Here is a 17315-nt window from a genome sequence, read left to right as displayed (position 1 = left end):
AGATATGTAATTGGAGTCCTCAAAGAAGAGGATGAGGAAGCAAAGTACTTGATGAAATAGCAGCTGAAATTTTTCCAAATTTGATAAAAAATGCAAACTCACTGATCCAAAAATTCAAAGAACCCCAAGACAAGAAACATGAAGAACAGTACATCAAGGCACATAATAATGCCAAAAAACCCACCCTCCAAAAAAACCCAAATACAAAACCCCCCAAAACTCAAAAAACAAACACAAAAAACCCCCCAAATCCCTGCCAAAAACTGCATTAGTAGCTCTCAACCAGGGATGATTCCTCCCCATTCCTACTGCTCCGGGGACAACAATTTCTGAAGACATTTTTGGTTGTCACAATTAGGAGAGGGGAGAGCATGTGCTAACTGGCATCTAATGCGTAGAGGCCAGGAAGGCCGTTAAACACTCTATAATGCACAAAAGAGCCCTCACCACAATGAATTATCCTGCCCAAAACATCAACAGTGCTAAGGTTGAGAAATACTCAAGACACATAATAATCAAAATGCTTAAAATCAGTGATAAAGAGAAAATCCTAAAATCATATCCTTATTACATTCTCTCATTCCTGACAAATATAGAAAGTATATGACATGATAACATTAATAAGCATTTTTCATAAATCACTCACTATGTTCAAGCCAAGAGCTGAGCACCAAGAAGTAAAGGAGCCCAGACCAGTAGAGCAACTTGGAGGGGTTTCCAGAACTCATGAGTCAATGAGACTTCTTTTTAAACCTGCTTTTAAGTGACTGAATTTAGGGAGCTACACAATGTATCAGGTATTCTGAAGGTTCTGTTCAGTGGTTCTGCTGACACTGACCAAGATATGAAGGTAACAGGACTAAGCAGCTGATGCAAGTTAAAAATCTCATTTCAGCTCAGTGAACATTTACTAGGGCTACTTCCCTAGTACATACTGTATATCAATGCAGTTCTCCCAGTTGGTCTCTTCATTTAATGCAGTATTCATTCTGCCACATCATGCTCCCACCAATTCTGCTGTTTCCTTTTTATGACAAGATTTATAAATCAAGATTTATAAATTTAAAAACATCAGGTATGAAATAATATGTTGTGACAGGATATCAAGAATAAAAACCCAGACAGACTGCATACCTACTAAATACTAGGCACTGAATTCGGTATTTTATGTTCATGATCTCATAATTCTCAAATAAATCATTTAAATTCACTAACTTGCCTCTAATCACAGGTAAAAAGTGCTGGGACCAGGATTTGAACTGAAGTCTGTTTTGAACACCCCATGCCCTACCAAAATAATAACTCATAATACACAATTTAAGACCATAAATGTTTTTAGCTTACTATTTTGGATCTTCATAACAGGTCAATGTGTGTCTTCATTGCTAGGGTAGTGGTCCATCATAAATTTATTCACATACTTTGGTACCCCAAAGATAGCTACAGTAAGGCATATTAGTCTGTATCTCTTTATTTTTCTGTCAGTCAGAGGGAAGAAGAGTGAAAGCGGTCGAATCGTGTATGTTAGTTACTGGAAACTGTCTTATATTTTAATCTTTATACATGCCTAACTTGGAGAAGGGAAGGAAAAGACAGTTATTTTTGTTTGATGTGTCCCCCATGGAAAAAAGCTGAGAATCACTTCTTTCACATAACAAATCAGATCTCTTTAAATCAATTTAGGTAGATCTTAATAAGAATGTACACAGAGAGCTAGAGACATACAGTTTCTTTCCCCCTGAATGATTAAAAAACAGTCACATTAAGGGTAATCTTAAGAACAGTCACAGAAGCGTACTAATCAACAAAACTATTTAACTTAAAAAAATCAGAAATTAACCAGTGCTCTAAATGAATCAAATTTGAGTTCTGTGTCTTAAGAAGTAATCTTTCAAGATTCAAAAAAGAACATTAAACACAATTAGAACAACTGAGACAATTTTCTTCTTTAGTAAAGAAAATGCTAGATCAATTATGTGTTTTATTGAGGAAGTATAAGCAGTAATGAAGCTACAGAAGAAGGCAATATATAATTCATCTTGAGCTTCAAACAGTTAAAGGTAGATGTAACCTCACAGTTGCTTTTTTTTTTTTTTTTTAACTTTACCTGGATACTTTTTCTTCCACTTTCTCAGGTCGTTCTATAGACAAGTTACAGAGAACTCAAAACAAATGAAATTTTATATAACTTATGATTCATTAACTCTATGAACATGTCTTGCTTCCCCTTCTAGTCAACTTAACTCTTTTTATAGTCCTGTATGCTTCCTATGAATGAATAAAAAGAAAAGTTTATACTTACTAGAAAGAACAGTTGTAAGAAAAATGTAGTCTGAAAAGGATATGAGTCCACATTCACCAAGGGTGTAAAATATACTGCCTTCATCAGCAAATTTTTCTCGTTCTTGGGCAATTTTCTATTGAATGTATGGGTCCAGCCAAAAGATAAAAAGAAGATATAAAAGAATGAGAATATAAATAGCTAGAGATGAATTACCATTTATCTGACAATTTAATGCTATTTATCATAAGCATTTCTCTGATGGCCATTCCAAATTAATGGATCCTTTACAGTTTTTAAGGTGATTAAAATTATAAGATTATAAGATTATAAAATATATAACAATGGATTAATGTCAACATTAGAAAATAATTTCAATTTTATGAACTTTTGCCATTTAACATACACAGGCCCACTTCAGAGCTGGTTTTGTTTCTTAGTTTTAACAACAATCCACCTTTTGCTATAGAGATATCTAAGGTAGGAGAAAAAAAAAACCAAACAAATGAAAAGCTAAAATTAAATCAGTCCTAACTGCCCAAGAAAAACTATACAACTAGTGATTACAAGTGAAGAGGTAAGCAACTATTGTAATGCCCACATGAATGCTCAGAAAACTAATTCCTGAAGTAGTAGTTTTAATTTTTACCTTATAACCCTGAAGAATCTTAGTTTTAGAATGTATGACAGCAGAACAAACAGCATCTCTGAAGTATAATGGCAAATTAGACATACACACCAAACTTTATGCATGATTTAATTCTGTTATATTTACTGTTACCTTGGTGGAGGCTCCTAAATTTCAGGTATTTGAAGAAACTCTCCTAAAAGCTAGCCTTTATTTTAAGTATGCGTTTATTTTCTTTAATCTATGAATTTCACAAAAAGAGTTAATTCTCAGGTTCAGTAATGGTCTGTCTGGCAAGTGACCTCTTCTTGGGTGTTCAAGCAAACCTACCCTGCTTTCTGACTGCCTACCAAACCATAAACTTAATGGTGACATTAAAGATACTTTCAAAAACTGAAAAGGATCCACCAAAGAGTTAAGACTTGAAACTCATTTCCATAAGTTCTGGGCCAACCAAAGATATTTAAAGAATTATTCTGGGTACCAAAAAAAAAAAAAAGAAATAGGTCTTAAAAACCCAAACCAACAAAGCGCAATCAAAGTAATAATGTCATGCAAGCACAAATAAGAAGCAGCACTGCAAACAGAACCTTAGGAGGAGTATCATGAAAACTAAACCAACAAGCACCATCATACCAGCATCCAGGTACACAACTATCCAATAGGTTACCTCTGTCTAGTGAAGATCCCATCATACATCACAAAGGAAAGAGAACTGGTTAACCAATTGAAGACACAAGTGCCAAATGAATCATAATGACCTTTTCACAGTAAACCCATTTGAAATAGCCTCTACTGGATATCTGCTTGTGATATGAACCAGTAACTATGGACAGGCAAAAATTCACAGCTGAATGCCAGCAAAGCAGTATGAGCTTGGTTTTTTTTTAAGTGCAAAGTTTTGATTTTAAAGTACAAAGTTTTGATGGCAGTTTCTACTTAGGAAAGGGCTTCTCTGACTCATCTGTGGTGGGCAGAAAGCCTGGTCCGGCATGAGAGCATTTAGAGATTACTTCTTTGAGCCAAAAGCAAAAATAAGCACACAGTCCAATATGTTCAATTAAGGTTAGATTTCATATCACATTTGATTTTCACCAAGAGATTAAACACAAGTTTCAGACAAAAAAGGCTACTGGATGAAAACTAGAGCAGCAAAACTGTTCACTGGAAAGTTAATGTTTTAATTTCTCAAAATAAAAGAAAGAAAATTTTTTTTACATTATCCAAGATATTGCAAAAGTAAAGCATGTAAGAAAAATACACAACATGAGAATAGGCTACCAAAGGTATACCATTATTAGCCAGAATAAATGTATACAGAAGCTGAGTACTCCATATTAATTACATAACAATCTTAAGGAGTAGCTGCTATGAGCAAAAAAAAAAAAAAAATAAAATAAATAATATATCAAGATCCAGAAGTTAAGAATCAGACAAAAGTCTGAGGAAAGACTGAAATGAGGTAGTTAGGTTGAAAAAGCATATCTAACATTACTTTTCTAACAATCATCTGGACTATGCTGCTACTCAGAACATAAAAAGACAAATCTAATTTTGTTGGTAACTTTAAATTCTGATATAGTTTCTAACTCAGAAAAGTGGAAAGATCCATATGAAGAGCTCTCATATACTCTTCACTCAGATTCACCAACAGTTTACCTATTATCCTATTTGTCATTTTATATAGATACATATATTTTTCAAATACTTTTTAAAATTGAAGTATGTTCAGTTTACAATGTTGTATCAATTTCTGGTGTACAGTCATATAGCATTTTCTTTTCTCTTTCTGGCTTACTACACTTAGAATGACATTCTCCAGGTTCATCCATGTTGCTGCAAATGGCATTATTTTATTCTTTTTTATGGGTGAGTAGCATTCCATTGTATAAATATACCATAGCTGCTTTATCCAGCCATCTGTCGATGGACATTTAGGTTGCTTCCATGTCTTGGCTATTTTAAATAATGCTGCTGTGAACATTGGGGTGGCTGTATCTTTTTGAATTAGAGCTTCCTCTGGAAATATGTCCAGGAGTGGGATTGCTGGATCACATGTTAAGTCTATTTTTAGTTTTTTAAGTAATCTCCATACTGTTTTCCATTACGGCTACACCAAACTACATTCCCACCAGCAGTGTAGGAGGGTTCTCTTTTCTCCACCGCCTCTCCAGTATTTATCATTTGTGGACTTGTTAATGATGGCCATTCTGACTAGTGTGAGGTGATACCTCATTGTAGTTTTGATTTGCATTTCTCTGATAATTAGTGATACTGAGCATTTTTTTTCATGTACCCATTGGCTATCTGAATGTCTTCATTGAAGAAATACTTGTTTAGGTCTTCTGACCATTTTTGGATTGGGTTTTTTTTTTTTTTTTTTTTTTTTTTTTTTTTTGTCATTAGGTTGTATGAGCTGTTTGTATATTCTGGAAATTAAGCTCTTGTCAGTTGCATCACTTGCAAATATTTTCTCCCATTCCATAGGTTGTCTTTTGGTTTTGTTTATATTTCCTTTGCTGTGCAAAAGCTTCTAAGTTCAATTAGGTCCCATTTGTTTATTTCTGCTTTTATTTCTATTGCCTGGGTAGACTGCCCTAGGAGAACATTGTTAAGATTTTATGTCAGATTATGTTTTCTTCTGGAAGGTTTATAGTGTTTTGACTTATAATTAAGTCTTTGTGCCATTCTGAGTTATTATTTTTGTGTATAGTGTGAGGGAGTGTTCTAACTTCACTGATTTACATGTGGCTGTCCAGCTTTCCCGACACCATTTGCTGAAAAGACTGTCTTTTCTCCATTGTATATTCTTGCCTCCTTTGTCAAAGATTAATTGACTGTAGGTGTGTGAGTTTATTTCTGGGCTCTCTATTCTGTTCCAACAATCCATATGTCGGTTTTTGTACTAATACCATGGGGCTTTGATTACTGTAGCTCTGTCGTATTGTCTGAAGTCTGGAGGAGTTATTCCTCCAGCTTCATTCTTTTTCTTCAGTATTGCTTTGGCAATTCTGGGTCTACAAACTACATTTTTATACAGTGTGCCCATTAACAGATTTATACTTACTGTTTTATGCATTTGTCTTTTAAATCATAGAGGGAAAGACGAGTTAAAAAGCAAAAATAAAATGATACTGGCTTTTATATTTACCCATGTTGTTACCTTTACTGGTGTTATTTTTTAATATAGCTTCTAATTACTGTCTAGTGTCCTTTCATTCCAGCCTTAAGGACTCTCTTTAGCATTTTTTGTAGGGTAGGTCTGTTAGCAATAAACCCCCTCAACTTTTGTTTATCTGGGAATAGATTAATATATCCTTCATTTCTAAAGGATAATTTTGCAGGTATGGAATTCTTGATTGACAGTTTTTTTTTCTTTCAGCACTTTAAATATATCATCCCCCTGCCTTCTGGCCTTCATGGTTTCTGATGAGAGATTAATTGTTAATCTTATTGCATATGCTTCATATTTAACAACTAGCTTCCCTCTTAATGCTTTGAAGATTCATTGTCTTGAACTTCTGACAGTTTGATTATGGGTCTCAGTGTGAGTTGGCTTGAGTTTATCCTATTGGGAGTTTGTTTAGCTTCTGGGATGTGTAGATTCATGTATTTCATTAAATTTGGAAGTTTACAGCCATTATTTCTTCAAACATTCTTTCTGTCCCCTTCTCTCTCCTTGCCTTTGGAATTCCTATTATTCTATATTGGTATACTTGATGTCACAAATGTCTCTTAAACTTGGTTCATTTCTCTTCACTATTTTTTGAAATTTAATTTTTCTGGAGGGAGGTAATTAGATTTATTTTAATGGAGATTCTGGGACTTGAACCCAGGACCTCACGCATGCTAAGTGCTCATACTACCATTGAGCTATACCTTTCCCTCTCACTAATTTTTCTCTCTGCTTCTCAGACTGGTTAATATTAGTTGGCCTATCTTTAAATTCCCTGATCCTTTGTCCAGTTTGCTCAAATCTGTTCTTGAATACCTTTAGTGAAATTTTCCTTTCAGCTATGAGAACTTTGCAGCTCTAGAATTTCTATTTGGTAACTTTTAAACAATTTCTGTCTTGTTACTGCTATTCTCTACTAGTTCATATATCATCTTCTTTGTTTCCTTTAAGTTCATTGCCTGCAATTTCCTGTAGCTCTTTGAGCATACTTTGAACAGTCAATTTATTAAAGTCTGTTTGTAGTAAGTGTAATATCTGAGCTTTCTCAAGGATAGTTCCTATTTCTTTTTTTCCTGGGCCATACTTGTTTCTTTATAAGCATAATTTGTTGTTGAAAACTACCACATATTACAATGTGGTAATTCTGGAAATTGAATTCTCCCACCTCTTCAGGGTTCATTGCTGCTGCCAGGGTGGGTTGTAGCCATTTCTTTAGTGACTCTTCCAAATTCTTTTTGTAAATACTGTATGCTTTGTCAAGCATGGTCATTCTAGTCTCTGTTTCATTAGCTTAGTGATCAGTAGTGTTTTGACAAAGATTTACTTAAATTCCAGGAGCCAAAGGGTGAAAAAAAATCTAACTCTCTAGACCCTTGTAGATTTGGCTCTGTGTTAGGCATTCCCTCAATGTTTAGCCACTGCTTACATTTCTGCCTTTGCCTACGTTTCCTGCTTGCACGGAAGCTAAGTATCAGCCAGAGGTGAAAGATCAGGGTCTACTGAGGTTTCTTTTAAGTATTCATTCAGCCTGGGGCATACACATGACCTTCCAGACTCCCTAGGATATGGTGAAGCATTTCAAAGATTTTGTTCTCTCTCATATCTCCTGCTGCTGCCTCTTGCTTCTCAAGCTTTTTGGTTTGTCTCCTGCTTGTCTCAAGCTGCTGTGGCATGTATAAGGCTTTATGCTCCTAACAGATGCCACCTGGGAGACCACTCTTGCTCTAAGAAAGCTCCAAAGTAGGCAAAACAGAGACAAACCCCAAGATGATTTTTCAGTGACCACAGATCAAGGCCCATATTCACATTCTCTAATAACAAGGTCTGCACTGCTCCCTCTGGTACCAGCAAGCTGTACAGAAACAGGGAGTGCAATCTTTATGGCTGCCACTGTGCTGGGGAGTGAGGGATGGTCATCAGGTATTTTCAAACACCACAACATTCTCTTACCAAATTTCAGCAGCTTCTTTAAGTATTTTTCCTGGTTGTTTAAAGTTTTTGATTAGTTAGAGTCCAGAGATCTAAAAAAGCTGACTGACAGTTTTTACCAGCTTAATTATTGTCTTAGTAGAGCAATACAGATTTGGAGTTACCTATTCTGTCATTTTTAGTCTCTTTGTACTTTTTGACCTTGAAAAATTTGAAAAGGACAGGTGACTTGTATTGTAAAATATCCCTCAATCTGAATTAGGCTGATGTTTCCTCAAGATTACATTCATATCTATCTATTATAAACTATGAATTCATATTTATACCTCTAATTCCATTCTAATATCACAGAGTACAATTTAATCTTGCCCCTTACATGCTTGTTATTCCCTTCTCCAACAGGAAGAAATCTAGTTCTAATTATCCTCAATATATTTACTCATTTGATTAAGCTTAGAATACACAGAAAGCAGTTTCACAATTACCGATCATCTCTGCAAAACACAAACATATCATCTAGAGGTCAATTTTTGTTACAGTTTTAAGTAAAATCTACTTATAGTGAAATGTAGAAATCCAATGTACAATTCAATGAGTTTTATAACCATATATCTGAGTAACCCACATCCTTATTAAGATATAGAACATTTCCACTACCCCTGATGTTTCCTTTATGCCTCTCCACAGCTAATTCCCATCATATTTTACACCTTAGATTAGTTTGGCTTGTTTTAGAACTCCCTATAGATATTATCACCAGTGTATATACTCTTTAGTGTCCAGCTGCTTTAGCTCAGCATAATGCTGGATTCATCCATACTATATTTATCAGTAGTTCATTTTTACTGCAGAGTAGTACATTACTCACCAATAATAGGAAATATAATGTAATACAGTTTATTTTGTGTATGATGACATTGTGCATATAATAATAATGCATACAAGTAATACCACAATTTATTCATTGCTTTATTGATGAAACACTTAGGTACTTTTCAGCTTTTGGCTATTTCACTTTTCTCAAAGTTGTACCTTTTTTACTTGCACCATCATTTGACAAGAGTTCTAGTTGTTCCACATCACTGTCAACATTTATGTTGCCAGTCTCTTTAATTTTAGCCATTTTAGTGGTATCTCATTGTGGTTTAATTGTGCATTTCCCTGATGATCAATGTTGCTGAGCATTTTGTTTGTTGGCAATTAATATATCTTTTTGGGGGGAGTACTGTTCAAGTCTTTTGTCCATTTTTAAGTGGGTTGTTAGTCTTTTTATTACTGTTCATCATATGTTATGGATGTGAGACTCTCAGTGCAGTAGCTAGACTCCAAGATGACCCCAGTATTTCCTGCCTCCTGGTATTTCTGTTCTTATATAGACCTAGTCTTTTCCATATTGAATCAAGGTTGGTCTGTATGACTAATAGAACACATCTAAAGCGATAATGCGACTTCTGAGGCTAAGGCATAATATGGCATTAAAGGCACCTTGCTCTGTTGGAGGGACGCCAGTTGCCATTTGAACACAGCATTCAAAAAGGCTTGTGGAGAGCCTATAGGGAGATGATCTGAGCCATCTCCCCTCCCCCCTAGTCATTTCTATCTTACCAGCCATTTGAGTGAGCCACATCAGAAATCAATCTTCCATCTTTGGTCAAGGTAGCTGATTAAGGCCCTACCCAACATCTGACTGCAATTTAATGAAAAAACCTGAGCCAAAACCACCCAGTCAGACTGCTCCCAAATTCCTTAATCACAGACAGCATGAGAGACAAGAAATGATAATTACTGTCTTAAGCCACTAATCTTTGTATTTATTTGTTACTAAGCAACAGGTAACATAGTAAAACATATGTATTAAAAGTATATTCCATTAGTCTGTGGCTTATATCTATTTTATTCCAATAATCAGAAGTTTTTAACATTTATGAATTCGATTTATCAATTTTCTCCTTTATGGTTATTGCTTTCTATATGCCATCTAATAAATTTTTGCCTATCTCCAGTCCATAAAAATATTCTTATGTTTTTTAGAAGACTTACAGACTTTATATTTAGGTCTATGACCAGTTTCAAATGAACTCTGTGTATAGGGAAGTAAGGGGTAAGGTTTATTTTTTAAAATATGGATATGTAGTTGTTTTTAAACCATTTGTTGACAACACCTTCCTTTCCCCATTTAATTATTTTGGCACCTTTGTTAAAAATCAATTTACCATGTAAGTGTGCACCTACTCTTCTTTGATAGTTTCTGACTTTAGAAGCCCATTTTCTTTTGAAGGTTTTTTGATTACCAGCAAAGTATATAATTGTTTTTTAAAGTATAAATAAACATGGAATTATATGAATGGTTAAAAAGGCAGTTTGAGAGACTCTGCATGAGATGCATTTGGGGTCATGGTTAAAGTCCAGCTACCTCCACCACTACGGTGATTATAAAGTCTGCTGAAATAATAGAGATGTCATTGAACAGACCTTCAATTGTATATTGATTGAGAATTACTATCAGAACATATCTCCAAAGGGCAATTTTATAATGACACTTTACAATGCTAATTTAGTTAGTGTGATTTTCTCCAGGAAGGCATCCCTCTTCTACTGTATTATATAGGATACGTCCATGTTTGCAACCCTTAGTCCTCTAAAGGAGAAAATACCTCTGTTCGTGGGGCTATGTATGAGACCTCTGCTATACTGAGCAGAGTGATGGGGAGCAGGGGAGGCCAAAGCAAGGCCACATTGCTCTATATAAGAAAAAGTTGAAAAAGACATCTTGAAGAAAAAATTTAGAAGGAAGAAGGACCATAGAAAGGTGAACCAAAAAGGGGAAGGAGATGTGACCAGACAGGAATAGAAAGTCAGGAAAACAGAGGAAAGAGAAAGCGTGTGAGCATATGTGTGCATGCATATGTTTGAGAGAAAGAACAGAGAACGTGTTTTGCAGTAGCTCCTTAAAAATGAGAAAGATGCTTAAAGAGGATTTTAAAATTAGCCATGCTTTGTGATGTGCTCTGTGCAACATAATCTCCTAATTCTTTGGTAAAGGTCTGTACTGTTCTTCCATGCTTCTGGAGGTGGGGTGGGGGCAGAAGGAGAGACGGAGAGAAATTACTTTATTATATTTTCTGAGGCACCCACTTGTCAAAGAGTAGTTCAGGTACATTTAGGATTACATAACTATTTATTAACTCTGAGAATTTGTAAGTGGGTTTTCGAGTATCCAAAACTCCAGATGATTCTTAATAAAATTCATGACATATATTAATCACAAACACCAAAATTGTCACAAAACTATCAAACCTTATCCCTCAAATTATTTATGGCTAGGAGGAGAATCAAATAAATATGTCAAAATTTGGAAAATGGGAGTTATTGGAAAATCAATTTTTAGACTATTTTGTGTTATATGGATGTTTCTTAGCTGGCTTTTTAAAATCAAAGGCCCGATTCTACCATATATGGTATCTTCAAATCAAACATCCATGGCACATAAGAGAATTTGTGAAAAGACAGAGATTTAATTTGATAATACATTTTTAAAGCACCAAGGTATGCTGAAAATGGAAAATCGTGATTCAAAGAAGGAAGTGGAAGAAAGGTTTTTGGTTATTACTTCTTAATCCAAAAACTTTATCCATGTTTAATTTCACAAGTTGAGAATGTCAAGTAAATTACTCCTTCACTTAAACTTTTGGATAATGTTTCATCTTTGACCAAATTTTAAGTCATTTTTGTCCTAAGAAAATACCACTTAGACATTTCAGGGGTGACAGGGATGCACAGTCAAAGGAAAACATAATCTTACTTAACAGATTATTAATAATGTTCATTTTCTCTGTCTCAGAGGTGGTTATTTTTATTTTTTGTTACTAATGAACATTTATATTAATATGTATTTTTAACAGGAAAACTATCATAATGATTTGAATTTAATTCAATATCAGTAATAAATTTAATATAAATAATAAACATAATAAGATGAACTAAAGGAAGAAATCTCTGTACATAAAAGTCAAAACAAACAGAATACATTCCAATTCCTTTGAAAGGCCATATAATGTGAGATTAAGTAGTACATGTTCAGTAAAAAAAATTATAGTAAGGGTCTAAAAGAAACTTACTTCATATTAAAGTTCCTGAAGTAAGATTTTAGCAGTTACTTCAGTGTATATGCTGAAAATTAAACCGAATTGGGTATTTTAAAAAGAAATTGTATTTGCAGATACCTTACAGAGCAGTATACTAACATTATGCAAAATACTTCAAAGCAGTATGCTCACTGACTTAAATGAAATTTAACTGTTTTACCATTCATCTACACGATCTAGTCTTAGATCTTATATTTTAAAACATTCAAATTACTGACCTCAAGCAGAGACAAAAAAATTAATAACCCCCTAAGCGTTCCAGTATTGATCTCAACTATACCATATCCTGAATCTTTCTATTTTTAAGATAAGCAGAAAGACTTAAGAGTAAACTTATAGCAAATCATACCCTACAGACGTGTAATTGCTACACTTCTCACTCTAAAACCTCAATTGTTTTACCAGGATGTCTTTGTGCTAAAGCATACACATTCTGGTTTCTGACTAATCACAAAAACTGATAAAACATCTGGCTAAAGTTACATTTACCATCAGGAGCCCTGGGGCTGGGGTTTCCAGGCAAGATTCAAACTTGTTAATAGTCACTGTGCTTAAACAGTGAATGCTGTTGAAAAGGTTGATAAAAATAGGGCCAATAATTTTCTTTTAGGACTCAACTGGATAAAGCCAAAGACAAAAGTTAAATCTAAAAGTTTAACCTCATTATTCATTCTAGTTAAGATCTACTTTTCAAGTCCTACAGCTTGAAATAAACTTTTTCTATCAAATAGAAGTCTATGGACTATGCTGGCAAAATAGATACTAAGACATCATCTATAATCTCAAAACATCTCTGGCATATAGAAAATCTGATAAAGAACACAGCTTGACTATTTTAATTAAGATGTCATCCTTTGAGACTGAACTAATTGGATTGTTTTAATATTAACATTTCTCCATATTTGTGAAATACATTTCAAAGCCTATCTAAATCCCTCAAGAAATAACTGAGGTTGCACTTCAAAACCAAATTACTGATAATAATATACTTCTTTCAGAAGATGCAATTTCAGGACATCATTTCCAAATGATAAATAGTATTTCTACCTAAGGTTGGGGTCAGGGCAGGGAGGAACGGTGTTAAGAGAAAAATTCAGCAATTTTCCCATGCAATTAATGCTCACACTTTATTGTTTAGTTGGTGCATAGATGCCAAAGCCTTGTGTAAGATATCAATCTTAAACAATCACTATTCTCAGTCAAACAGGAAATGTTGCACAGTTAAAATACGTGTTACTCTTTTCCTCTCATCCCACACCCGAACTTGCAGAAAGGTAGTTTGGGGAGATGTTAAATAAAAATTAAATTGAGGTGTTTCTAATTTAGAGTAATTTATGATTTTTTCTCCTGATTCAGTGTTTGCAACCTTTTTAAAGTTATTACTACTGCATTTGAGGCAACAGACACAAATTACTGTGCAACAAACTGTGGAAGGTGAATGCTTAAGATCCTGGAAATTTCACTCTGCCAGAAAGCCATTCTCTTTTCAGTCCCAATTCTAACCACTTTAGCTCTGAGAACAACTCCAAATACCTACAATACAAATGTTTTCCTATTTCATTAACTAGGTGGCTATAGAGAATATGGATATAAATGAAGATGCTTTAAAAAAAAGTGGTAGAAGATTTGATTAAGGCAATGATAAAAATTCAAAAGTCTGCTAGAATAGATAGCATTAATTTCAATGAAGTTACACAACTTTATTGAAATGATTTATTTTGATCCTCACTATCTGATGAGGTGTTATTAAAATCCTAAAAGGGGAAAATCATCAACTCTATTATTTTCTACCACATTATCCCTGCACACTTGCTTCAAAGCAGGTAGGAGAATCTATGTTTTGCCATTACTGATTATCTGCTACCTAAATCTAAGAATTTAATTTTGAAAGATGGCCACTCAAATCAATCAGTGCTGAAAAGAACTGTCCTGGGCTCTGCAGCAGTCTTGGTTTCAGTCACACGGGTTAGAAAACACTTTTCTGTCACTTCATGGAAAAATAACCTCACATGCAAATTTTGAAAAATAAGTCAGTATAGTATTTCACTTTCTCACATTTGGAAAAAGTTATTACAAGAGAAAATGGATCAAAAGAACAAAAATAAAAGAGTTTCATTCTGAGGATTGCCATTCATACCCTTGATTTACACTGTTCTAGTAACTATTATCTTCCAGGAAACCCTTTAGATGAAGAATTTTTAAATCACTTTAAAATCAAACATTTATAGGTATCTCTTCACTACCACTGACAGTTAAAAATATATCAAGAATTTAAAAATTACAGTTTGCATATTCTTTGCTAGGCATTGTGCTAAGCACTTGCATTATCTCACTGCAATTCTACAAGGCAGATGATACTACTATCTGCACTTTACAGATGAGAAAACTGAGTGTTAGAGAAGTCAATTAAGAAGCCCAAGGTGACAGTGCTATAAAGTGGCAGGACAGGTGATGGACTGAGTCCAGAACCCATGCCACGAACCTATATATGTTGTATTGTATCAAATGAACAAAAATACACCAGGTATCTGTACTGTTTGCAATTTCTGAAATTGTTAATGGGGACTGAGTATTTCTGGAGCAAAACATAGTTTATTATTGTAAAATATTAACCCTGAGGCTTAGCTTGTATTAGCTCATTTATCTTGAAGTTGAAGAGGACAATCTAGTTAATGATGTGAGTACACATCATATTTTTATGCCCTGATTTGTTCAAATGCATATTTTAATCATTTTCAAAATGAGAATCACTAGAAGAATGTAATGGTTCTTTATATTCTTCTTAATTAATAGATGTTAATTAGTTAATAGTTGGAGAAGCTTTTTATTTAAGTTGAGAACTTTAAAAAAAATGCATCATAGCAAAGACAAGTATGCAAACCAAGGACTATCCTCATACATTGTCTGCAACCAGAGGTCATCAACAGATTTAAGTTGAGAACCTATTTTTATCAAAAGGAGAAGTAAAATGTTTCAAGTAGCTTTCAGAGAACTTTGTGTACCTTTAAAACATGTTAGAATATTTGTGCTAAAATAGTAAGAAAAAGGAAGTTAGTTTGGAACCAAGTCCTCTTATATCAAAGTGAATTTCAAATCTGGTTTTATGATGGAAAAGCTAAACAAGGTGTTGCAAATGTAATGCTTAGCCATGTTTATGCTTTCAAATCAACAATGATAAATCAAATGGGCTCACAGTTGATCCCAAATTCAAACAACAAAATCTGAAATAACAATATATTTGAAGACATCTTAATAGAATTCTTAATATTTGAGACAACCAAGTAAACTACACCCTCCTTGGAAGCACTTAATGATTATACTATTGTTTCTTTCTTCAATCTGAATAATCAAACACATGTGTTAAATCAACAGACTTTAGTAGTGGTGGAACTCAGAGACTGGAAAGAGACATTACGGATACTCCTCACAGCAACAGAGTAAGTACTGACACCATTCATAAGCTGCATCTGAAGAAGAGCACTCTATACTACCAGAAAAACAAAATGATTCCAGCCTTCCCACAGGCAATAGGAACTTAGCATGCAAAGGACAAATCTCTGTAAGGAAACAAGCAAGAAAGCCCTCTTCTGTAAAGTAACTGCTCATTTACTTTTGGAAGTTTAAAAGATGTATACTAGTGTCACCAAAATGAGTGTTATTTATAAGAACCCAATATAGATAAGCAATCCTCCCACTACCTATTCTAAGAAAAACAGTATCATTTTAAATATAAAATAATTACTAACAAGATATCATTAAGAACACAGTAAAACTTGATTTTGAATCCTTGATCAACAAAGGATATTACATTCAATAGTTAAAGTTTAAAGAAGACTGGTGCTCTTTGTCAACTGTGGGAGTTGACTACTCAAACCTGCAGATTCCAGAGACTTTCAAGCCCTTACCAAATCATACTACTTTTCTCTTCTCTTCACTGTCTAGGTAAGGCCACCTATCTGAGGCAAGTCATTTAAAATCTGTAAGCCATAAACCATACAATTATCAAAGGAAAGGAGAGCTTTTGGTTGCCTCCTATAAGCTGTCCTCCTGTAACCAGAGAACTGGAAGTGGCTTTCCTCAATCACAGGTGTTAGCATCTCATTTGATGTACTCTCCTTTGAACTCTGCATGATGGTTGTGCCATAGTTATTCTAAAACAAAATCTCTAGGATTAGAAACATTGATACTGGAATTATCTATAAATTATTTTCACATAATTATTTAAGCATTTGTTGGTTTGTTTCAGAATACAGTTAAAGGCAAAGGTAAGATAATCCATTACACCAGTAACAGGATGATTGGTTTAGGGGTTTGGTAAGGAGACTACAAAAAATATGTATGTACCATTTTAAGAAGAAGGAAGCACAGGAAAAATGTTCTATAAAAATAAAGAGCACTTTGTGATCTTCATTAACTATATAATTAACTGTTTTAAACAAAAAGATGTTCTAATTCAGTTAGCTTATATTTTTATTAAAATTGCAAGAGTAATGTTTTTAATGAATACATTTGAGTAGTTTATAAATTAAAGAGTTTAAGCCTTCAAAGATCAATTTTAAAAGTACTTCTTAGGTGTGTCTTTGAAATTCTTTGTTAGTTTACAATATATGTATTATTTTTCATGATTTTCTCCATGTATTTCCTTGCTTTTCCAAGCAGAAGTTGTTAATTAGCTCAAAAGTGCAAAGTCTTTCTAAATATTCCATCTGTTTCCCCTTAAGCCATTTTTACTGAGTAGAGTGCAACTAAGCAACTGCTTATCTGTATTTATTATTTGAGAAATTTCAAAAGAAAAAAAAAAACCTGCCCATTTTTCACTTGAAGTTACTGTTGTCTCACCATTCCTGTTACAGTTCAACTAGGAACATGGCATCCCTACTAAGACTATTTAAATGACCCAACGAACAGAGTATCCCTTATACAATGATTAAAGCAGTTTCTTGACCTTTTGTGTGACACATAATGTTAAAATATCCTTTTAAATTATGCCAGGTACTATATTCTCAAGGACTTGTACAGTGTTTGAACCGTCATATTAAAGAGAAAGTATGTTAATTTAAAATGACAGGAACTGAACCATTCTGAAGGGAGAGGGAAAGGACATGAGCATGCACTGAACCTTTGTCCCTGAAGCATTACTATAGGTTTTGAAACATT

General features: G+C 34.0%; 1 protein-coding gene across 1 annotated transcript in view; it reads right to left on the bottom strand.

Annotated features, from left to right (window-relative positions):
- Positions 1 to 17315, bottom strand: part of MICU1 (mitochondrial calcium uptake 1) — a 193618-nt gene that overhangs the window by 97917 nt on the left and 78386 nt on the right. The window contains exon 6 of the mRNA XM_010984183.3: positions 2303 to 2417. Within this exon, the coding sequence (XP_010982485.1) occupies positions 2303 to 2417 (115 nt within the window). The remainder of the gene's footprint in view (positions 1 to 2302; positions 2418 to 17315) is intronic.

This window comes from Camelus dromedarius, chromosome 8 (assembly GCF_036321535.1).
Source record: "Camelus dromedarius isolate mCamDro1 chromosome 8, mCamDro1.pat, whole genome shotgun sequence".
Classification (NCBI taxonomy): Eukaryota; Metazoa; Chordata; class Mammalia; order Artiodactyla; family Camelidae; genus Camelus; species Camelus dromedarius.
The sequence above is the reverse complement of the archived record's forward strand: the minus strand, read 5'-3'. Positions and strand labels throughout refer to the sequence as shown.